Source organism: Ylistrum balloti, unplaced genomic scaffold (genome assembly GCF_031769215.1).
Source record: "Ylistrum balloti isolate Yb309-2 unplaced genomic scaffold, AGI_CSIRO_Ybal_v1 Utg369798, whole genome shotgun sequence".
NCBI classification, from domain to species: domain Eukaryota; kingdom Metazoa; phylum Mollusca; class Bivalvia; order Pectinida; family Pectinidae; genus Ylistrum; species Ylistrum balloti.
This window is the reverse complement of record NW_026781977.1, coordinates 810,119-835,601: the sequence shown is the minus strand read 5'-3', so window position 1 is coordinate 835,601 and position 25,483 is coordinate 810,119. Positions and strand designations below refer to the sequence as shown.

Sequence of the window (25,483 nt, the reverse complement as noted above, 5' to 3'; positions counted from 1 at the left end):
GCGTCTTAAGAATGGCAGAACCACTGGTCTTAAAATTTCGTCCCGATATCGAATGCCGGTTAAATTGCCATTTAACACAACAAGCCTGGTACGAGTCCCCCTACAAATACCACCCCAAACCATTACACTTCTGCCGCCAAAGCGGTCCCGTTCTGCGACGCAGCAGTTCGCAAAACGCTCCCCTCGTCGCCTCCACACTCTGCGCCTTCCGTCACCGTGTTGCAGACAAAACCTGGACTCATCTGAAAACAGAACATTGTTTCATTGTCGTAAGGCCCAACGACGGTGAACACGGGTCCAGTTACGCCGATTATTACGGCGACGTCGCAACAAATTTGGTCCAGTGTAGGGACGCCGCGCTTTCAATTGGTAGGCCTCAACCTGTTGCGGACTGTTTGGGAAGATACACGACGCCCAAACAACGTCCTTGTAGTCTCTACTGCGGTTACGAATCGATTGCGCAAGTGTATCAATCGTATACGACGGTCATCCCTGGCGGTCGTTTTACGGGGTCGGCCGCTTCGGGGACGATCGGATGTTGACCCAGTTTAGTTTAAACGACTTACCAACTGGCAAATTGTCTTAACACTGCAACCAAAATGCATAATGATAAGTAAACCATATCATCATGTTCAGCACCCTGATATAACAGTGATTCGGAATGCTATAGTTTTCCAGCTTTTGAACAGTTTCACACCCACATCAAGATCAATTAGACCGAGATACATTGAATTGTGTAACACTGGATTGTGATAAACTTAGTAGTGTTACACTAACTTTATATCACACTTTATTGTATATTACACTGTATTATGTAACATTGGATAGTGCAATACTGAATGGTGCTACACGTGATGTCACACCAGACTGGATGGTGTTTCACTTGATTGTGACACACTGGACAGTATAACACTACATGATGTCACACTGGATGGTGTTACACTGGATGGTGTCACACTGAATGGTGTCACACTGGTTGGTGTCACAATGGTTGGTGTCACACCAGACTGGATGGTGTTTCACTTGATTGTGACACACTGGACGGTAGAACACTACATGATGTAACACTGGATGGTGTCACACGAAATGCAGTCTCATTGGATGCTGTCACACGAAATGGTGTTACCTAGGATGGTGCAGATTTGTTTTATTCACTTAAACTTGCAACATCACAGCAATCAAAGTACAAATATATACTGAAATACATCTTAACAAAGAGGACTTTAGTTTGATTTTATCTTCTTGAGTAGCTTCTTTGACAAAACACTGAGTCAACATTGAATAATTCTTTAATTAACAAACCTAGATCAAATGACACACCCCCAACACATGTATGTTTCACTATGATGTCAGTCACAACAGTGGAAAAACAACTTCTTTGCAGTTTAAATGATTACAAATATGGTGGTGACCACAAAATAAATTCACCCATTCACTGAGTATTGTTTTCAAGTTATCTCTATAAACAAATAAAATCTATATTTGATTCAGTTCTTCACATTGGATTACTAATTACAACAACTTGTAAAACAATATTGAATTACTAATTACAGGAAGTTGCGCAGCAACACTGAATTACTATTACAGGAAGTTGTAAAGCAACCTTGAATTACAAATTACAGGAAATGGTACTGCAACCTTGAATTACTAATAACAGGAAATTGTACAGCAACAGTGAATTACTAATTACAGGAAGTTGTGAAGCAACATTGAATTACAAATTACAGGAAGTTGTAAAACAATATTGAATTACTAATAACAGGAAGTTGTTCAAAAACATTGAATTACTAATTTCAGGAAGTTGTTAAACAATATTGAATTATTACTTACAACAAGTTTTGCAGCAGTATTGAATTAGTAATTACAAGAAGTTGTGAAGCAACATTGAATTACAAATTACAGGAAGTGGTACAGCAACATTGAATTACTGATTACAGGAAATTGTACAGCAACATTGAAATACTAATCACAGGAAGTTGTACAGCAATATTGTATTACTCATTACAGGAAAGTGTAAAGCAACATTGAATTAATAATTACAGGAACTTGTATAGCAATATTTGATGCTGTTATGATCCATCCAACAATCCAACAATTGTGTGAGAGTTACCTCCCTACAAAATACAAAATAACTACCATAACAATCCTAGACTTGATTAAGAGTTACCTCCCTCCAAAACACAAATTCTTTTAATTGATTATAAGGAATATCGAAACAAAAATATTTCCTTTTTACAATATACTGTCAATATTGATACACATATCTGCATAATAGTTACTATGTAATACCTTTCATACAAAACAAGTCAAATGAACAAAGGGAGACAACCAATATAATACTTTCTTTATGGATGATAGAAAATGTGTGTCATGGGGTAAGATTATTCTATTACCAATATCATAATGCCGAAATGTTATAACTTGAGTGAAAGTTAATTGACTAGAAGAGTTTCATTCAACTGAAATCTTGATACATCTTTTAAACATTTAATTGTATTTTTTGGGATGTGTAAATATTGTATAGATTTAAAAACAACTAACAAACAGGTTATAAAAATATAAAAAAAAAGTCTTTCTCGAACTATGACTTTATATGAGAACTGCCACTCTTAATTGGAACAGTGACTTTCCAAGGGAACTGTAACTTTACATGGGAACTGTGACTTTACATGGGAACATTGACTTTACAAGGGAACTAACACTTTACATGGGATCTGGGAATTCACATGGGAACAGTGATTAAATATGGGAACAGTGACTTTACATGGAACAGTGACTTTACATGGGAATTACAACCTACAGGGGATCTGTGACCTTACATTGGAACTGTGACTTTACATAGGAACTGTGTATTTTCATAGGAACTGTGACTTGACATAGGAACTGTGTATTTACATAGGAACTGTGACTTTACGTAGGAACTGTGACTTTACGTAGGAACTGTGACTTTACATTGGAACTGCGACTTTACATAGGAACTTTGACTTTACATAGGAACTGTGACTTTACATAGGAACTGTGACTTGACATAGGAACTGTGTATTTACATAGGAACTGTGACTTGACATAGGAACTGTGTATTTACATAGGAACTGTGACTTTACATTGGAACTGTGACGTTAAACAGGAACTGTGACTTTACATAGGAACTGTGACCTTACATAGGAACTGTGACTTTACGTAGGAACTGTTACTTTACATAGGAACTGTGACTTTACATAGGAACTGTGACTTTACATAGGAACTGTGACTTAAATTGAGAACTGTGTATTAACATGGGTACTTTGACCTTACTTACATGATGTTGACTTCAAATCAACAGCTTGCTGATTATTTATACATTATTATGAATACCAGGTAACTGTTTTAATTTCAAATTCTTGATATCCCAGAGTTGGTTCCAAATGCTGAACTGTTTTTCCCCTTGAATTGAAAACCATGAAAAATAGAAGCCAAGGAAGAACCCACTTTTCCCAAATCTTACCAGGATACATGTCATCAATCAAATCTATGCCTAGTAATAATGTCATTTATATCTATTGCTGTGGGGATATTTTCATTATCGTCTTGTAATAAGCCTGACTTTTTACTTCACACACCATGTTATTGCATAGACTCCCTTGCACAAATTTATTACAACAGTAATATTTCATTTTAATAATTGCATTATGAAATGTGCTACCACAATAATTATTACAAATTGATCAATATAAGAGTATTTCCATTCACATAACATTTTCTATATACATGAAGACATCTTAACAAGAATGTGTTTGAGAAGTATTTTTGCTCAAATATTCAATTCCTTTTGAAGTGATTAGATAGTGGAACAATGGGAATGGGGCAAAATGAACTGAAAAACCTAACTTATACTTGCTATTTCAAAACCCAAGAAAAGACATTGATGGTATTTTATATCACTAGATTACAAAAAGAAATCAATGGTTGACCATCAGCTGTACAGCACATAAACAGTCACAACATGGTAGATATGGATGTCCACTACTAAGATTTACTGTTAGATTTGTTACTAGACTTGGAGGTGGGCGTGCCTCTCCTGGTTGCTATGGAAGCAGTTCCTGTTGCACCTTCTCTACTTTGTCTAGGTGAAACAGAAGGTAATCTACTTTTGGACTGGGTCGGCGTTCTACTTGGACTGGCCCTTTTGGGTGGTTCATTGCGACGTTTCTCAGCACATGGAGGCTGTTTTGAGGCAATTTTCAGCTGTTGTATTAATTCTTGTGACATCTCTTCCTTCACAGTGTAATTGAAATGACATATTATACAGTCGGTATGAACCTAAAACAGAAATAGGGTTTATTTATTTTATGAAAACTGGATAGACCATCAGTATATGGCCATTTTCCTGGATAGACCAGCTGCATATGGCCATTTTCCTGGATAGACCAGCTGCATATGGCCATTTTCCTAGATAGACCGGCAGCATATGGCCATTTTCTTACAACACACAAATAATAGATAGCAATAGAGTCTGTCATCCTCATGTGTTGATGATTTTTCTAAATTAAAGATACTGTAAACATACATATATCAGTGATACTCTTATATTATGGCTTTTCCAGTTGTGAATATTGTATTGAAATATGTTTCACCAATTACAGTTTCTTAATGTTGTTTACAAAGCAATCACAGTGGATGTGCTAATTCATTATCATAATTGTGCTTATTAGCCTAAAAGTGATCATGCACTAAAATTTTATATCACCATATTAAGCATGCCTACAGTAAACAATTAACATCTCAAAATTCTAAAAGTTTAGCTGAATTACCTCCCTTTTCATCAGAAAAAATCACAAGATTTGACCTCAATTAAACAATGTTACTTCAGTAAGAACAATTTAGAACTGCATACCACAAACAATTTTTTTGGCTGATGTTGGAGAAATATAAATATCTCTTGACCAACTTCAGCCCACTACAGTCATATAATCAGGTTGTGAAAAAAACTGCAGACTGAAGTTCAACCAATATGAAAGTTGGAAAACAATTTCTTAATACAGCTTCATATCCTATGAATGTGACCGCCAGTGAAACAATCCTGGATGTCTTATAACACAGGTGGTATCTTGACACAGGTGGTCTCATAACACAGGTGGTATCTTGACACAGGTGGTATCATAACACATGTTTTCTCATAACACAGGTTATCTCATAACACAGGCTATCTCATAACACATGTTATCTCATAACACAGGCTATCTCATAACACAAGTTATCTCATAACACAGGCTATCTCATAACACATGTTATTTCCTAACACGTTAGGTATATTAACACAGGTGGCCTCACAACACAGGTTATCTCATAACACAGGTGGTAACCTAACACAGCTTGTCTTTTATAGTCTCTGAACACAAAAAGCTTTTATACAGTCTCTGAGCAGAAAAAGCTTTTATACAGTCTCTTAGCACAAAAAGCTTTTATACAGTCTCTTAGCACAAAAAGCTTTTATACAGTCTCTTAGCACAAAAAGCTTTTATACAGTCTCTTAGCACAAAAAGCTTTTATACAGTCTCTTAGCATAAAAAGCTTTTATACAGTCTCTTAGCACAAACAGCTTTTATACAGTCTCTTAGCACAAACAGCTTTTATACAGTCTCTTAGCACAAAAAGCTTTTGATTGTTTCTTGATACAAGTGGTCTCTTAACACAAACTCTCTAATGGTCTCTTAATACAAGTGATCTTTTAACACAGGTGGTCTTTTATGGTCTCTAGAGCAGATTTTAATACATCTTCATTATATACACTTACCCTATCTGATTTTCTCTGCCATTTTTCTTGAATGTCAAATTTGGTATCAACACCAAATTCTCCTGAAATCAAACATCAGAAAAAGTGTAAATCTTCAGTCATGTCATTAATACTAGTGTGGAAATAGTGGAATACAATCATAACAACATATTTTCTTTTTATTGATTTCTATCATGCCGCAGCAGTTAGATATAAGAATACATATCTTTCAATATGTATAAATTGATATAAAATTCACAGAGAAAAATATACAAAAATCATTTAAATAATCTATTATCAATTTTAACAAAACAGTACAATTTTCCTGGTTCCCACAACCAAACCATTATAAAGGACATTATACAGCATAATCATTATGAATTTGTAATTTATCTAAATCATCTCTATACATCTGTACCTCTTCTGGATTTTTGTTACATCTATAGGATTAAATAGTTTTATTATATATTATATTATAAATATGTAACCTTGACCTTTACTGATGACCCCTTTGATTACACTGTGTTCCTACCAGAGATATGTCTGACCTTTGGCCAATGATCTTATCTTTAGAACCCTATTACAGACTACATTGTCTACATAACTATGATATTGCTGACCTTTGTCTGTTGACCTTAACTGCTGACCTTATTACAGACTGTTTTAATAATGGTGATGTCACTGACCTTTGACCTTAACTGTTGACCCTATTACAGACTGTGTACCTATTGGTTTTGTTGCTGACCTTTGTATGTTTTACCTTAGCTGTTGACCCTATTACAGGCTGTGTACCTACTGGTTTTATTGCTGACCTTTGTATGTTTTACCTTAGCTGTTGACCCTATTACAGGCTGTGTACGTACTGGTTTTATTGCTGACCTTTGTATGTTTTACCTTAGCTGTTGACCCTATTACCTACCCTTGAACCACTGGACTGAGAAGTAGTAACTGTTAGTTTTTAGCGTGGAATTATCAGACACATAGCCAAGCCACTTTTTCCCATGAAGACCTCGTACCATCACCGTCCGACCTGTACATAAAAGAAACAGTTCATGTACCAGCAACACAAGTATAACATATACATTTTATGTTATAATGAATGTCAAGCACCTTAACTGACAGTTTGAAGTGGAAGCCTTTTCTTCTCATTTACAATCACTCCTGAGACACAGCTGGGGACCAGAAAAGATTCATTCAATTATTTCTGAGAATCAGCTACAACAAAAATATTAGGTTATAGTTCATAAAGGCTTTGAGTACATGGTGGCTACCTCATTTTTTACAGTTAGTCTTAAAATTAAACTGGCACATTCGATAAAATCTAAAGCATGAAAAATAATATTGTCAATTGTGACAAAACTGCATGTCTCTTGATATGTCTTTATAGCACAAAAATTTACGTCTTTGGACAAAAAAATGTCAACAAGAAACACCAGGAAGGGAACACCATCTCATAACAGAAGAACGTTGTTATATCTCATCATTTTTTGACAGGTATATGAAAAAGAATGTGAACTCCTTAACCTCTACATCGTTAACAACAAACCTTGGGTCATGGTTTGAGGGTAGAAGCTGACAAGGCTGAGGACAGGAAAACCATCCACTCCTATTGTCTGGTCCTCATCATTTGTCTCGGAGTCCTCACTGTAAATAAAGTCAAGATCATTCATTGATAAATGCCGGAGTTCAAGGTGATCAGCTTAATAGTGTAAAATTTCAAGGCACTGACAACTGTTAAGAGTTCAAGGTCATCAATTGATTCATGGAAGAGTTCATGGCTATTCACAGATAAGTTTTAAAAGCTCTAGGTCACAAACTGATTAGTGTCAGAGTTCAAGGTCATCCACTCTAAAGAGTGAGAGTTGAAGGTTATCCACAGTTTATTGACAGAGTTCAAGGTCATTCACTCATTAGCATTAAGAGCTGAAGGTTATCCACTGAAAATTCATTCACTGAAAAGTTGAAGGGTTAACATAAGACTATAAAGCTATAATCTGACACATTGTAACTATGACTCATGTAGCCAAGTTAATCTCATATCTAAATATGAAAAAGAGACACATGGAGTTAAACACATGTCAATCTCATGTTAACATACATCTACGTATCAAAATGGATCAATCTATTATCGATGTAGAGAAGCAACTGTGTATGATAGTATTTCAATAGAAACATGACAAAGCCAATACAAATAGGATAGAAACAGATCAGTAGGATTGTTACTTCTGACTTAAAACAATCTTTATACAACAAACCCAGATTTTTCCAAGGAGGACATTCTAATCAGCACTGTTAAATCAAGCACTATCATATCAAAAGCAACAGAAGCTATGACAAAAACATTCACCTGTTAGTCCCTGTTGATGCTGCTGCGCCTGTTTCTCCATCAGCTGACCTTGAACTTGATGCACTTGAATTAATCATACTAGGACTTGTTGTAGTTGTTGTCCTGGAATTAGACACAGGCCTAACAGTAGGGGAGGCTGTAGTAATGGTTGTTGTTCTTGTATTGGATGTTAAAAATGAAGAGCCAGAAATAGACTCAAGTGAGGATGAACTACTCTCTGAAAGTCGAGTCCGTTGTTGTGGTCGACGGCCAGGAGATTTAGCAGCATTATTCAAGGTCTTTTTCACAGAAGGAAAAACAGCCATAACTTTCTTTTTGTCTGTTTTTCTGTCCTTTAAATGTTGTGTGATATCCGACTTAAAATCAATGTCGAACAGTCCAGCTATTGAGGCAGCGGGCTTCTTCGCTGAGCTTTTGTTGTTTTCAGCCAGTGATATGACTGATGTTATCACTGGGAGTGTGGACGATGAACAGGAGACAGGTGCTGTTGTAGAGGCAGAAGAAAGAGCAGAAGTGGGGGAGCTAGTTGATGAATTTGATGAAGTTGAAGGAACAAAACACTCAGCTGAATTTCTGGATTTCTTAGAAGTCTTTGGACAAGAAGGAGCTGGAAAACAAAAGATTTAATTTTTCAACCAACAATTAATTCCTTATTCAAACCAACAAATATTCTAGAAGTGAAAATCTCACCCTTGACCTGTATAATCTCAGGTCAGCCTGTATATTTTTACCCTCGGCCATTATAAATTCATTCTCACCAATTATAAATTCACTATCCCGCAGAATAAATTTGCACTCGCCCAGTATAAAGTAACCCTCGACCAGCATAAACTGACCCTTAGCCAGTATAAATTCACCCCCTGCCAGTGTAAAGTGTCCCAAGGCCAGGATACATCCACCATCTGGCGGTATAAATTCCTCCCTTCACATGAAAAGCCAGTTTTAATGTTGCACATTGAAATATCTTTTTTATAAACTGCATTGTTTAAGTGTAATAGGCCAACCACCTAATTTTGAGACAGACATAATATATTGGCCCTTGAAGGTCTAACAAAAGGCCTACCACCAAATTAAGAGTCAGATGTTATGTCTTTGCCCCTCTTGGGTCCTGTAATAAGTCCATCTCCTGACTTTGAGTCAGAAGTAATATACTGGCACCCAGGGTCTTGTAATAAGCCCTCACATGTTTTTGAGTCAGAAATAACATGATGGCCCCCTGAGACCCTGTTGTAAGCCCATCCCCTAACTGAGTCAGATGTAACATGTTGGCCCCTGAGACCCTGTAATTAGCCCATCCCCTGACTTTGAGTCAGATGTAACATGTTGGCCCCTGAGACCCTGTAATATGCCCAACCCCTACCTGAGTCAGATGTAACATGTTGGCCCCGGAGACCCTGTAATAAGCCCATCCCCTGACTTTGAGTCAGATGTAACATGTTGGCCCCTGAGACCCTGTAATAAGCCCATTCCCTGACTTTGAGTCAGATGTAACATGGTCTCTTGGGCTTACAGCAGGATAAATATAGTTATTAATATTAATAACAAAATCTGGACATTTGAGAAATACCTGTGACTGGAGATAAAGATCGGTCCTTATCTTTCCTTTTCTGTTTAGGTCTACCTCTCCCTGTCAAGTAAAATTCAACATTCACCCTAAGCTTTTCAAAGAGAACACATCAAGTTACTGAGCTTCTTGCTTGAAAATATTTTCATTTGTCAAAAAGTTGTAGGTAACATAATTATATCATAACAAGACACTTTTAAATAACACAAGTGATAAGATAAATAAAAGTTATTTGTTGATTTGAAATATTCCAACAGAATTTTGTATCCTGCTTTAACTATATATAATTCACAACATACTGTAAAGCCATTAAATTATGTGGAGGATATATTTTACTTGATTTTGTAGGTCCTCTTACTCCATGAAATCTTAAGTCCATGAAGTGTTAAATTAGTATAACACGAATCATTGAGGTATATCTTTCCACAAAATCATGTGTCCGCAAAATATCGTTTTTTTTTTTTTTTTTTTTAAAAACCATAAAAATTGAGTATCACAGGAATAAACATGTGTTATTACCATAGTACAATAGATAGGTTACACCCTGTCAGTTATTACCATACACAATAGATAAGTTACACCCTATCAGTTATTACCATAGTACAACTGATGTGATGAATGACAAGTGAAGTTGTGAACTATTAAAAGTTAATATGTAAGATTAAATTATTCAAAATTGTGCTAGACATAAGTCAGAGGTTTCATTATAATGTATCTGCCTGTGTTAATTTAGTAATGACATCTACTGTGAACAATTATGTATTGACCAGTGGCCAGAGACATTCTGTCGTTGTCTGATCTACTACACATGTTCATGTATGAGTCCCTGATTATATAAGTCATTACCTGAAGCCTATCTAAGCAGTTTGTATGATGGTCAGTGTAACTTTATCTTGTTGTAAACAGCCGAATCTATTGCTATTTATGTGTGCAAGACCTTGTGGACAACTCATGTATAATTCAATCTATGTTTACCTATTAGCTAATGTGTAATCATCAGTTAATTAACATGGCTAGTATAAATACCACCACCTTTCTAGCCAGTATGTATTGGTTTCTGACGGCCAGACAGGAGAGAGGCTACTCTCCAGTGGCAGGACCCTTGTCGCTCGGGCTTTTGCCCCAGCAAGAACTTCTCAACTCTTGTCACAACTTTATGAAATGTAACAAGTTTATCATTTTAGTTGGCATTAAGGAAAAGCAAGCCAAAACAACATTGTTATTTCAGAATATTTTTTGCAAGAGCAGAAGTAACAGATTATTATTTGCAAAATACGGTATTATAGTATGGACACTTTAATTTGCAAAATATAGTTTTATAGTGCTAACACTGTAGTTTCAATAAATATACTACCACGGCAACCAATATTTTGCTGGAAAGCTATAAGTATAAAATTTAAAAAAAAAACTGTAAACAATTAATCTAGACCCAGGATTTTCAGAAATGAGGGAGACCTTGTTGGTATTTGGTGGTCTCAGGCCTTTGTCTACTGCAAGTATTGAATCCTGAATGTCAGGTGAAGGACACATCTGTAAGCATGATCCAAGCAAATGAAAAACTGACTTCATCCAAAACATTGAAATGAAAATGAACCAACAAAATAACTAATGATTTGTGGTAGAGTTATCTCCCTTCACTCAACATTATATGTGTGTTCAAGAAGATAGTTTACATGTGTAATGATTGTGTTTGTGTGTGAAAGGGTGGCTTATGTGTGTTTGTGGCTATGTGTATGAGAGAGGTTTATGGGTGTGAGGATGGTGTTTGTGGCTATGTGTATGAGAGAGGTTTATGGGTGTGAGGATGGTGTTTGAGGCTATGTGTATGAGAGAGGTTTATGGGTGTGAGGATGGTGTTTGAGGCTATGTGTATGAGAGAGGTTTATGGGTGTGAGGATGGTGTTTGAGGCTATGTGTATGAGAGAGGTTTATGGGTGTGAGGATGGTGTTTGAGGCTATGTGTATGAGAGAGGTTTATGGGTGTGAGGATGGTGTTTGAGGCTATGTGTATGAGAGAGGTTTATGGGTGTGAGGATGGTGTTTGAGGCTATGTGTATGAGAGAGGTTTATGGGTGTGAGGATGGTGTTTGAGGCTATGTGTATGAGAGAGGTTTATGGGTGTGAGGATGGTGTTTGAGGCTATGTGTATGAGAGAGGTTTATGGGTGTGAGGATGGTGTTTGAGGCTATGTGTATGAGAGAGGTTTATGGGTGTGAGGATGGTGTTTGAGGCTATGTGTATGAGAGAGGTTTATGGGTGTGAGGATGGTGTTTGAGGCTATGTGTATGAGAGAGGTTTATGGGTGTGAGGATGGTGTTTGAGGCTATGTGTATGAGAGAGGTTTATGGGTGTGAGGATGGTGTTTGAGGCTATGTGTATGAGAGAGGTTTATGGGTGTGAGGATGGTGTTTGAGGCTATGTGTATGAGAGAGGTTTATGGGTGTGAGGATGGTGTTTGAGGCTATGTGTATGAGAGAGGTTTATGGGTGTGAGGATGGTGTTTGAGGCTATGTGTATGAGAGAGGTTTATGGGTGTGAGGATGGTGTTTGAGGCTATGTGTATGAGAGAGGTTTATGGGTGTGAGGATGGTGTTTGAGGCTATGTGTATGAGAGAGGTTTATGGGTGTGAGGATGGTGTTTGAGGCTATGTGTATGAGAGAGGTTTATGGATGTGAGGATGGTGTTTGAGGCTATGTGTATGAGAGAGGTTTATGGGTGTGAGGATGGTGTTTGAGGCTATGTGTATGAGAGAGGTTTATGGGTGTGAGGATGGTGTTTGAGGCTATGTGTATGAGAGAGGTTTATGGGTGTGAGGATGGTGTTTGAGGCTATGTGTATGAGAGAGGTTTATGGGTGTGAGGATGGTGTTTGAGGCTATGTGTATGAGAGAGGTTTATGGGTGTGAGGATGGTGTTTGAGGCTATGTGTATGAGAGAGGTTTATGGGTGTGAGGATGGTGTTTGAGGCTATGTGTATGAGAGAGGTTTATGGGTGTGAGGATGGTGTTTGAGGCTATGTGTATGAGAGAGGTTTATGGGTGTGAGGATGGTGTTTGAGGCTATGTGTATGAGAGAGGTTTATGGGTGTGAGGATGGTGTTTGAGGCTATGTGTATGAGAGAGGTTTATGGGTGTGAGGATGGTGTTTGAGGCTATGTGTATGAGAGAGGTTTATGGGTGTGAGGATGGTGTTTAAGGCTATGTATATGAGAGAGGTTTATGGGTGTGAGGATAGTGTTTGAGGCTATGTGTATGAGAGAGGTTTATGGGTGTGAGGACAGTGTCTGAGGCTATAACTGTGTGACAGAGGAGAAAACATGTATTTTTATGAGTGATGTTTTGATGTCAGTGAGGATGTAACCTGTCACTTTGTATGCTGTAAGTCTTACCACTGTTTTGTTTCTGCCCAGTTGTTCTCTTCTTTGATTGGGGAACGATAATTTCCATTACATCTTCAGTCTCTGTTTCATGGGATGGAGGGAAGCAAGTCTCATCTTGTGCACCAGCAAGGTGGGCCAGAAGTACACTGGGATCTGTATATAATTTGTGTAACCATGGGTTTGGTAAGTAGTGCAGTGATACATTATAATGGTACACTGTAATATTGTACAGTGAAAAACACTTAAAATCATATTCCATTTATCAGCAAAATATGTGATAATAGCTGGAACATGACATTAACAAGTCTTTAATCCTAGAAGATCTGTAAATGTTGTATCAGACACCAAGCTATAATATTGTAACATAAAATTTGATACAAGTCCGATCAAAATCTGACAGAATGATGTGTCGGGCAAAATATCATCGAAAACACTATCTTCTCACCATCAAAATGAAAACTGTATCATTCTAGTCTAATTTCTATTTAAATCAGACTGAGAGTCTTCTTCAAATGATTGCCAAGGTCATCCATGTTAATTCTAAAACCTGCTACAACTATACATACTTTTCATGTAGTTAAAATTGGATGCTGTCAATACGTCTAGAACAAGAAATTATTCAAAACTTCTCGTAACTGCCCAAATATAAATATCCTAATGAACATTTTTTACTTTGTTTTAACAGACTTAAAGTCCATCAATGTATGATGGAAGCAAAATTTGAACCACATCATGGAAAGGTAGTGCTTTAATTTCTAAATAACAACAGAATTATTATGACATCTTTCTGGAGTGAACACAAGTTGGAAATACAGCTACTAAATACTTGTATTAGTCTGAAAAAAGATCTACAATACTCCAGGACCATGAGATTCAAACATCTATATGATACTACCTTTCATGTCCTCACACGCAGCTTTCGAAGTAGCATCTGAGTCTCCATTGCGTTTCTCTGGGGTGATCTTGGACCAAACCACTTTTGTTGCTAAAACAAATAAGATGATGTCATTGCTGGTTGTAACAATATATCAAACGAACAATATACAAATATTATCACATGGTGATGGTTTTACAGATATTTGTTATAACCAGTAGTGATGGTATAATAATTACCTTCAGGGTGTAAAGTTTTACAGATGTTGGTTACAGCCAGTAGTGATGGTATAATTACCTTCAGGGTGTAAAGTTTTACAGATGTTGGTTATAAGATATTTGTTATAACCAGTAGTGATGGTATAATAATTACCTTCAGGGTGTAAAGTTTTACAGATATTTGTTATAACCAGTAGTGATGGTATAATAATTACCTTCAGGGTGTAAAGTTTTACAGATGTTGGTTACAGCCAGTAGTGATGGTATAATAATTACCTTCAGGGTGTAAAGTTTTACAGATATTTGTTATAACCAGTAGTGATGGTATAATAATTACCTTCAGGGTGTAAAGTTTTACAGATATTTGTTATAACCAGTAGTGATGGTATAATAATTACCTTCAGGGTGTAAAGTTTTACAGATATTTGTTATAACCAGTAGTTTTACAGATATTTGTTATAACCAGTAGTAATAATTACCTTCAGGGTGTAAAGTTTTACAGATATTTGTTATAACCAGTAGTGATAGTATAATAATTACCTTCAGGGTGTAAAGTTTTACAGATGTTGGTTACAGCCAGTAGTGATAGTATAATAATTACCTTCAGGGTGTAAAGTTTTACAGATGTTGGTTACAGCCAGTAGCGATGGTAAAATATTTGAAAATTTCTTTTGTGGAAGACATTTTTCCCTCTGTTCATTAGATCGCCGATTGAATCGAAACTCTTTACATCTTGACATCACCTCTGATAACCTGATCAATTTATAGAAAGAGAGAGAAAAGTTACAAAAATAATAAAACATGCTTTAGGAATAGGTTTTTAAAGAATTTCCCCTATCTACCCTATTAGAGCTCCGCCCCTCCCACCACAGGGGGCTAACATCCAGTGTTTATACAAAGTAGATTCCCTTTCACCCTAAAATGCTTCAACCCATACTTTGGTAGAATTAAATATTCCTACAGGAGATGTAAGTTTTTTCCCTATTGCAAACACACACACACACTCCCCCGCCCCATCCCCCAAAAGAAGATGTAGAAATTGAAAGAACTTGCTAAATTTCACCTTTCGGGCCCTATCCTCAGAGGAACATGGGGGCCAAGAGTCAATATTTATATATAAGTAGTTCCCTTTACCATTGCTTCAGACCAATCAGTTCTACAAAAAAAAGAAATAATTTAAAAGAATTTGCTAAATTTCTCCTTTGGGGCCCCACCCCTCAGGCACCTGGGAATGGAGAACCAATATCGTTAAACAGATAGTTTCCCTTTCACTAACAATGCTTCTGACCAAATCTGGTCGAAATCTATTAAGTCTTTCATGATTAGTAATGATTTTAAGTAAAAAGTTGACTCTGGTGCGGTAATATCAAGGCAAGGTGATAAGCTGTAGTACGTCAAACTGTCAATACCTCCAACTAACTTAAAATTCAAGGAGCAACTAAAACATTCATAAACATGTTTGGTGGCATTTACCCAGGACAATTCTATAAATGTTACATGTGAAAGTTGGAAATGTTCCGCAACAAACAAAATACAGATACCTAAACAAAAATTGTATATCTATCAATCTATATAAGTCTGGTTGTGACCTCTTGTCTTAGATAAAGGTAATTCAAAAGCTGTATTTGTTCCGAGGAACTCCTTAGTTCACCTCCAATAAATCAAAGAAAAGCTTACATGATGGGTAGACTCCTTGCTTCGACAATGTCAAACTTGGTGAAGAACACCATGACTCTCCGTATCATTAATGTTGCTTCCTGCTCAATTGCTTTGATTCTTTCTAGGTCCTTACACAGGTCGTTCACATTCTGCTTCTCAAAATCACATATATGTTTCTTTATTTCTGTTCTCTTGTCTACAAATATAACACAGTTAATACAAGTAGCCTTCAAACAATAGAATAAACAAAAACATTTAGCATAGATTTTATGCCAAAGTTTCAATTGTACATGTTTTTGATGAAAACATCACTGATAGCAAAACAGAAGCAAAGGTCAACCTGACCAGAAGGACACTGATTCCTGAATAATATCAAGGAGCTAATAGATAAGAAATTTTGATGAAAATTTTAGTGGACAACGAAACTGTTATGAAAATTAAAGCAGATAAGAAAGAAAATATATGCTTGCAAGACAGAAACTTTCATAGAAATTTTAGCAGAAAATAATGATGCTTTTATGAAAATTTTAGATTGGAAGACACAAATTTTGTGAAAGTGTAGGATAATAAGAAAGAAACTTTCCTATTACCTTGAACAGTGAATATGTGACTGAAGAGGTAAAATTCAACTTACTTTCTACTATTGTCAGCAGCTGGTCAAAGGCAGTATCAACATTCTTCAGTAAAGATGCTGCTGATTGCTGTTCAACAAAGAATGTTTTTAGTGTCTCTGATCAATATGATAGCAAATGTGCTGGTTTCATGTCTTTAAAACCATAAACTAAATTTCATAGAAATTTTTGAAAACGTTTTGATATCAGCTAACATAACTAGGAGCCATAAAAAGATTCTCAAATAAATTTTGAAATTAATTTTAATTTAGTTTATTGTCGCTTTACATTTTTTTTAACAGAAATGGCCATTTAAGGATGTGTCGGGCTTAGATTGGTGAGGAAAGCCTAAATTCAAAGGAGAAAAACAACTCAACTGCAACTAGTACCTGCTGACTACCCAATGTAGGCCCCGAACCCTCAAATCAGAAGTGGAGGGCTAGTGATAAAAACCTACTTGCCACCATGGCCTCAGACAAGTTGAGATAATCAAGGAACACATGAAACTACTTCAGCTCCACCATTTATCAGTTATAAGTACGACGTACAAATATCAATAGGTTTCAGCTAAATTATTATACCTCTATTAGTTTTTTTAATTCCTGTTTGTCCTCAAATTCTGTTTTGAAAGTTTGTTGAAGCAGCTGAAGGGTTGAAACATCATCTTCCAAAGCACTCTGTAAAATAAAAATGAATATTTATCGACAAACATTTCAAATTCTAATCATATATAACAATTGCACAAACATGACCTTTTGCAAACTCAAGATCATTTCAAGCTTTATGAGAATCTTTGCTGAAATTTAAGACTAGATTTGACTAGAATATCATTTCCAGAAAAAAAAATCCAATAGCACACTCCTCATTTACATAAACCGTAGTTTTGAGATGGATATACTATTGTGTTCACAGTGAAAGTCTCTGGTTTAACCTTAACTGCCATTACAACATTCTGTAGTTTTGAGACAGGGATATAGTGTCCACAGTGAAAGTCTCTGGTTTAACCTTAACTGACATTACAACATTCTGTAGTTTTGAGACAGGGATATAGTGTCCACAGTGAAAGTCTCTGGTTTAACCTTAACTGACATTACAACATTATGTAGTTTTGAGACGGAGATAATATTGTGTCCACAGTGAAAGTCTCTGGTTTAAACTTAACTGACATTACAACATTCTGTAGTTTTGAGACGGAGATAATATTGTGTCCACAGTGAAAGTCTCTGGTTTAACCTTAACTGACATTACAACATTCTGTAGTTTTGAGACGGAGATAATATTGTGTCCACATTGAAAGTCTCTGGGTTAACTTAACCTGACATTGCAACATTCTGTAGTTTTGAGACAGAGATGATATTGTGTCCACAGTGAAAGTCTCTGGGTTAACTTATCCTGACATTACGGCATTCCTTTAGTTTTGAGACAGAGATAATATTGTATCCAGTGTAAGTCTGGGTTAACTTACCCTGACATTACGGCATTCCTTTAGTTTAGAGATGGAGATGATGTCATGTCCACAGTGGAAGTCTCGTAAACACAGAGCACATATTAATTTTTGACATGAAAGGCAGACAAGATTCTGTTCCAACATGTCCATCTGGTGTACATTACATTCCTTGTAGCCATCTTTAACCTGATCCAGGAACCAGTCAGTATTCTCCATAAGGTTGTTACTAGTCTCATTTGTATTATCCTGTTTTAAAAACAGTTTTATCATAAAAAAGCATTTCTGAAAAATCAGTGTATTGACAACATTTTTGAATAAATTCAGATAACATATTATTTATAACACATTTTTAAAATATTCTCATAAGAGTTAAGGCTGTATGCTACACACAATATGACATACTGCAGTTCAGTCTCAATAATGACGCAAAAGGCAGCCAATTTTCTGCCCATCAACACAGGTTTCTTTCACAAGTTAATAAGTCATATAAATATATACATTAGAGCTCATGAGTAAACAAAACTTATTTGTCTTCACAAGAGGGATTAATGAGGTGTCAGATTTATGAGGATTAGCGGTGGCTTGGTTAATAAGGGTTAGTGGCAGCGGTAACATGAGTACTTATGAGGATAAGTGGTGGCTTGGTTAATAAGGGTTAGTGGCAGCGGTAACATGAGTACTTATGAGGATAAGTGGTGGCTTCGTTAATAAGGGTTAGTGGCAGCGGTAACATGAGTACTTATGAGGATAAGTGGTGGCTTCATTAATAAGGGTTAGTGGCAGCGGTAACATGAGTACTTATGAGGATAAGTGGTGGCTTCGTTAATAAGGGTTAGTGACAGTGTTAACTGGAGAACCTGGTTGATAAGGGTTAGTGGCAGTGGTAACTTGAGAACTTGGTTGATATGGGTTACTGGCTGTGGTAACTTGAGAACTTGATTGATAAGGGTTAGTGGCTGTGGTAACTTGAGAACTTGGTTGATAAGGGTTAGTGGCAGTGGTAACTTGAGAACTTGGTTGATAAGGGTTACTGGCAGTGGTAACTTGAGAACTTGGTTGATAAGGGTTACTGGCAGTGGTAACTTGAGAACTTGGTTGATAAGGGTTACTGGCTGTGGTAACTTGAGAACTTGGTTTATAAGGGTTTGTTGCCCGGTGATTGCATCAGATCAAATGACTTAACAAAACTTTGATGTGTGAAAATGTATGAGATGAGCAAAGTAAACTTTTCTAGAGTTACATAATTTAATGATATTCTGAATTCTTTGAACGAGAAATTCTGGAGGGATCTTGGCATCCACCATTACTTAATCTATATTAATTCTTATACAGTTGGATCACTTTTGTCTTTCCTTTGTTTTTGCTCTTAATTGTATGAAATTTGAAAATTCCTCTCACAAACAGCAATAAGAATCCTTAGCAGCCTGTCAGTCAATTTGTTTTTCTTATCAGCCCAGAAACAAAAGGGCACATTGGAGTAAGGGCATTCTACATATAAAATCTGAGATCCATCCATTACTTTTCAAGAAATAATGATAATCTTTCATTGTAAAAATCCAAGATAGCCACCGTCCTGTCTGCCATTTTCCATTTCTGATTATTAATCGTCCAAAGACTCATCAACATTGATCCAATATCTATCCTTTAAGAAAAAAGCACAGATCCTGGATACAGCATTAAGTCTTGATGTTATAATGTGCTCAGTATTCACAAACATATAATGTCCATTTACTTGTTTTGGGCTCCAAATACACAAACATATAAAGTGTCCATTTTCTTTTTTTTTTTGGGTTCCATATACAAAAATATATCAAGTGTCCATTTTCTTGTTTTGGGCTCCATATACACAAATATATCAAGTGCTTTTTTTTTGGTTTTTGCTCCATTTTCTTATTTTGGGCCCATATACCCTACACAAACATTTGAAGTGTCCATTTTCTTGTTTCGGTCTCCATATATACAAGTATATGAAGCGTCCATTTTTTCTGTTTTGGTCTCCATATATACAAGTATATGAAGCGTCCATTTTATCTGTTTTGGTCTCCATATATACAAGTATATGAAGCGTCCATTTTATCTGTTTTGGCCTCCATATACACAAGTATATGAAGTGTCCTTTTTTATACTATATTGTGTGGTCAAAAATATGTGAAAATATCAAAACGTTGTTATTTTTCACTTCCAGCAATATATATTTCAGAGCAGCAACTTCTCTGCCTTATTAAATTGTTAAAAAAATAAATAAATAAAAATGTAGATGAATAAAAAAAAAGGTTAAAAATTGGATATAAACTGTAACCTAGTGTGGTTTGGTTTATTGATGCTATATGGCTTATTAATAGCCAGGATTATTTAAGGAAGGGCAAGGTTTGGATGGTTAAGAAAACCGGAGTTCCCGGAGGAAAACCATCAACCTGCGCCCATTACCTGGTGACTGTCACACGTAGGTCTTGGACCTGAAACCCAGAGATGGATGACTAGTGATAAAGACAGTCAGATGCTGTAACCATTAAACCACTGTGTAACAGCAAAAAACATCATTTTTGGCACATATCATTTAAAATTTATGCTATAGGCAGGTTGTAAATTTTTTTTGTGGAGCAGAAAAAAGAAAAAAAAATGGTCGGTACCTCTTCATCCATGACCTCCTCTTTAATCCTCATTAGATTCGCATCGATTGTGATCACTTCCGACAAATCTGATGACGTTACAGTTGGTGTTGTACTTGAAGGCGACATGTGTTCAGAGGTTGAGGTTGAAGTTGCAGCTGTTGTCATGCTGACAATATCGGAAGTATTAGAGACTGAAAAAGTTGTGTTTCCAGCATTAATATTTGTATAACCATGCACAGACCAAAGAGAAGGTAAGGCTGTGTTGGTGGTACTAGCAGTGTCGCAGTTGGGATGGTGTTCCTTTCCTTTAGTTGTTCCATCTGTAGTGTTTGAGGCAGCTGGTAGGGGTGTGGTCTCAGTATTGTAAACACTGGTGATAGCAGTCATGAGAGCTGTCTTGGATATCAATGAAGTGTTACTACTACCTACATTAGAAGTAAAGGGAGGTAATAGAATGTCTCTGACCTCTGTTCTGGTTGTACGGGTTGTTACTGTTGTCCCAATCCCATTTACCAAGACAGGGACATCTGCTGACAGAAACAAAAGTAAAGAATAAATTACCTCTCTATAAAGAAACTGTGGATTCTTTATAAATTGATTTTGATCACTAGTGTTGAATGATACAGCTTTCCTTTTTCTGTTTTCTTTTTTAAGAATTCAGTATTCAGGGCTCTTGATCTGCCAGATTTGGGGCCGATATTCGGTCCCATTCCCAATGCAAAATAGTATCTTTTTTCCCAATTTAGACCCGACATTTTCCCTGGTATTTTTAAAAACCTTTCTTAGTAATAAACCTGTAAAGAATAAATCATAATGACATTGTGGTCTTTTGGAAACAATTAAAATGAACATTTTGCTTAAATTCAGCATATTTGTAAAGTTATTAAGTATCTGAAGCAAGAAAATTAGGTCCCCGTTATATATGTTTAGATGTTATTTAAGACTACCTCGTGACAACACCATTTTACAATACACTTATAATTAATTTAAACCTGCTTCTTAGCTATAATCAGCCTAATCAAAAAGGTGAAAACTGAACCAGACATCCACTCATCAAAACATGAAAACTAAGTTGCACTGATCTGGGTTCAGGGGTATTCTATGCTGATCTCATGAACACATGCATGAAACTTGAGTCATTAGATCAAGAACTATGTATAACTATGAAATGTTTATATCAACCTATCAATACCACATGTTTAGATATGGTGATAGTGTTTACTGTGTGGTCAGAGTTACACATGATTTCTGTAGCAGTTTAAAATGAGGAAATCCTTTCACTTTGAAGTGAATCTTGATTACATTTAGTTCAAAGGATATTTACTATCTCTCCACAATTTCATTTTTGTTGTAGTTTTGGTCCGCGATCAGAATTTTCTTCCCTGTATAAACCTGTCGAATTCTAGCGACCCTCGCAAGGCTAAAGTTAGCATTCATGTGATGTTTTATAGTGCTTACATGATACTTATAAATCTTTCATCGAAGAAAAGGTAACTCTTTTAATTTGATACTATCCCTACCAAAAAGTCTGGTGAGATGCGAAATTTGAGGTAATGGTAGGTTGTAAGCACAAGTCTACAGAGATTCTGCATTGTGGTGGCCATCACGAATATGCTGGAAAGTTGTTGGGAAAAATAATTGGAAATTACAACATTAAATTGCTTTGACATATATGCAAGTTAGTAAGAAAATATGTTATCTTTCCATCGATGTATGATTTTTAACTATTACGCTGCTGTAAACTATATAAAACATTGCGTACATGCTGAACCTTGTAAGGATTGCTAGTCTTTGACATTTTGGAATCAGGGAGAAATACTCAAAACTCATGGGACTAGATTACAATATATATATACCTATAGAATCTATGTTTAAAACCTAAAGCTTTGAAAATCTATAGTTAGAGTGAATGAGATTTTTCTGTTTATATTGATGGATGTTCTCATGTTAACTAATTCCAATCCATTAAAATTGATTAAATAATACCAAAATTGATGAATCTTGGTCATTCTGCTATAAGATGTGTCTGTAGACATGACCTGAAATTTTGAAATACATAAGTAATCAGTCTATAGACTGTATTTAATTCAGTACCCACAGAAAGCAAACTCCGAACTTAATCAAGCATAGTAAAGGGACTTGCCTATGTACTAGTGCACAGAATTAACAGACATTTTCAATGATGTAAAACAGGGGTAGATTTAAAATTTTATTATATATATTTTTTTAAGGTTTAATAGTTTAAATATTGAAACAACAAATCATCAAATAATACTCAAAAATATCAAATTAATGTTTTTTGGGTTTTTTTTATTATTGTTTTGTCTTAATTTGAAAAGAAACATCAAGTATCAAGTGTTGCTAGTAATTTTCAGTATTTGGGTTTCTATAACGCAGCCATTGTATTAAATGCGATATAAACAGAACATGCTGAGCTAGCCTTACCTGCTTGACCTTTGAACTTAACTTGGAAATAGCTGGGGGTTCCCCATAATAACAAGAAATTCTATAATAAAACACATTTTAAAGTAAAGACATTTGTGAATGAAAAAATTGTATAATTATCCAATAACTATCACAAACAAAATAATTTTGAATTACAGTCGACTGTTCATGTTGAGTCTGGTCAAAGCTGGACTTGGCTAAGTAGACTTCCGAACAAGCAAATGTTGACAAAGCTGGAACGCTTTACTGCATGTCAACGTCTTCAGGAGATGTAATAATATCATTAAATGTAAAACGCTTGAAAACAAAATCACCTCCATTTGGATAACTATCCATGGGCACACATTGACGTCAGGTCATGCTTGCAAAGTTCTTCTCGCTTAAAACATGCAAACAAAATAAATAAGCGCTTCAATGACAAAGATTGCTATTTCAAACTGGTTACATGAGTGTAAATTGATTCACGCACCTTGCCCGTGCAGTGGTAGGCACACGGGGCCAGAAGGAATATTTTCAGGTGCGTACAGTGAGTCTCTGGTACAGAATGTCTATCCTACTTTGAAAAGAAACTAAAAAGAAATACTATTGAATTGATTAATTAATAACACAACTTCTTAACTAATTGTACATTTTGCGAAATAAATTAAATGACATATTTATCAAGTATGTGTATATAAGTCCGTGGTTGCATTTGGTAGTTTGAGAGGGAAAAAAGAGTTGAAAATAAAACAAAAACAACCTTTAAAAAAAAATTTTAAAAATAGGACAGGTAAATGAACTCACGTGAACTTTATAGATAGTAAGAAACTACGGAGTTTGATTTACATTTGTATTTGTAAAGTAACATTTTTCTATGTCTTATAAAAAGTAATTGCATTAGATAAAATAGAATCAAACCAAAGCATAAAACTTGAGTAACACTATTTTTCAGTTCTCTGATACAATTTATGTAAACGCGCCTAAAATGGTTTTCCTAATTGCATTAGATATTGAAAAAGGCCTATATTGGCATTACTGATTTTCGATGGCGTATATGTATATGTTTCAGGATATGCCGGAACTAAAATGTTTTTCGTAATCTGCTTTTTTAGTAACACAAGTAACCATAAAAAATCTGACAACGAAGGTTTTTTTTTTAATTATAAGAATTGGATTTCGAACAAGTTTTGTCAAAAGGCTGTTTGTCCGACCATAAACTGTCCCTAAGGCTCAGAATCATGAGCGTACCCAGGAGTGTCTCCTAAACCTGACAATGTGTCAAATATAAGTACCTTGGTGCCCTACATTTGTGTATCATTGTTGGTGGCGACACGTGATCAAATAACGGTGACGACCTATTTTCGTTGTCACCACAACACGAATTGTACTTACTGACCACAGCCGTAGCGGACAAATGTATTGTGGGAAATTGAGTTAAATGTGTGTTTCTGTGGACAGGGACTTCAGAATTTGAAACAGTCTACACTGTAAGTGAATTAGAACCTACTCTGTTATTAGAGAGAGGGTAGGGCTGGATCAACACCCCTCCTTGAAACCACTATAGAAGTAATATCAATTCGATAAAAGACAGCGTAGAATCAACATATATTTAGTTATAAGATACATTATCATATATGCTACTTCTCTATTTGTGCCCAAAGGTTCAGTTTATTTGCTGCTAACGTTATATTGGATGTAAATTTGGATTTAGATCGTTGAACCATACACCCTAGTTCTGCACCTGAAAATGCAAAATCCAACACTCTTCATGCTGATCCTAGTATTGTGTAGATTTTTTTAAAAAAAAATGAGGAACCTTATATAAGGTTTTATAGTGATTTCAGTTCACCTATTCATTAATTTATTATGTTTGTAGATATTGTAAGGGCATTTTACTTTCTTTTCACATAGATTTTATTTTAAGCGGTACCTCTCAAAATTTGTAGTTTAGTTTAAACACATTTTATTGACACGTAACATGACAACAGGAAAAAACAGTGAGTTTTTCCAACTTGTAAATATAACTTCGTCAAATAGCATACATAACATATTTACAACTGAGGGCACGTGTTGGCATAAAGGATAGACACACATTAACAAACAAATCGATGAAATCAAGGATTCGGGGAAGAAAAAAGGAGGAGACAGATTGAGGTTTAGATAAAGAGAAAGAAATTTAACCAATCCTCCCGACCCAGATTTTTTTTTCACATAAAGAAATGCAAGCGTCGCCATTACAGAGTAAATTAGATATCTATGTTCAATTTCCACAACTAACGTAGACACAATTTCTCTCCAAAATCGTTTCGAGTCTGTTCCTTAATAAAATTTCACTTTAGACAGGTATGTTTTAGAGGTTATCTCCCTTCACCCACTTCAGGTTTTTGGAACCGTAATGCCGTTGAAGTGTGTACCTCGCTATAAATGGACGTTTCGTAAATTTCCTATCGACTATTTATATTTTTTTGTCCGTCTATTCTCATTTTAAATCCTTTCTTAACTTTAATTTCGATTTTGGTAGCGAGTAATTGTTTTTATATTGTGTATTTCTTTTAGCGCACTTTGTAATAGCTTGTCATCCTTGGCACCCGATAGT

At 35.7% G+C, this 25,483-nt stretch overlaps 1 protein-coding gene across 1 annotated transcript; it reads right to left on the bottom strand.

Moving 5' to 3' along the window:
- Positions 1–1,271: 1,271 nt before the first annotated feature.
- Positions 1,272–23,280, bottom strand: LOC132544428 (serine-rich adhesin for platelets-like). Its single transcript, XM_060208023.1, has 15 exons — positions 23,223–23,280; positions 20,482–20,990; positions 17,870–18,097; positions 16,986–17,081; positions 16,428–16,494; positions 15,812–15,989; positions 14,736–14,887; positions 13,938–14,027; positions 13,052–13,195; positions 9,667–9,726; positions 8,100–8,706; positions 7,299–7,396; positions 6,672–6,782; positions 5,774–5,835; positions 1,272–4,299 (listed from the first exon to the last, which is right to left on the bottom strand). Exons 1-15 carry the CDS (start codon positions 23,242–23,244, stop codon positions 4,006–4,008), a joined length of 2,718 nt encoding a protein of 905 aa, XP_060064006.1. The 5' UTR covers positions 23,245–23,280; the 3' UTR covers positions 1,272–4,005.
- Positions 23,281–25,483: the final 2,203 nt, after the last annotated feature.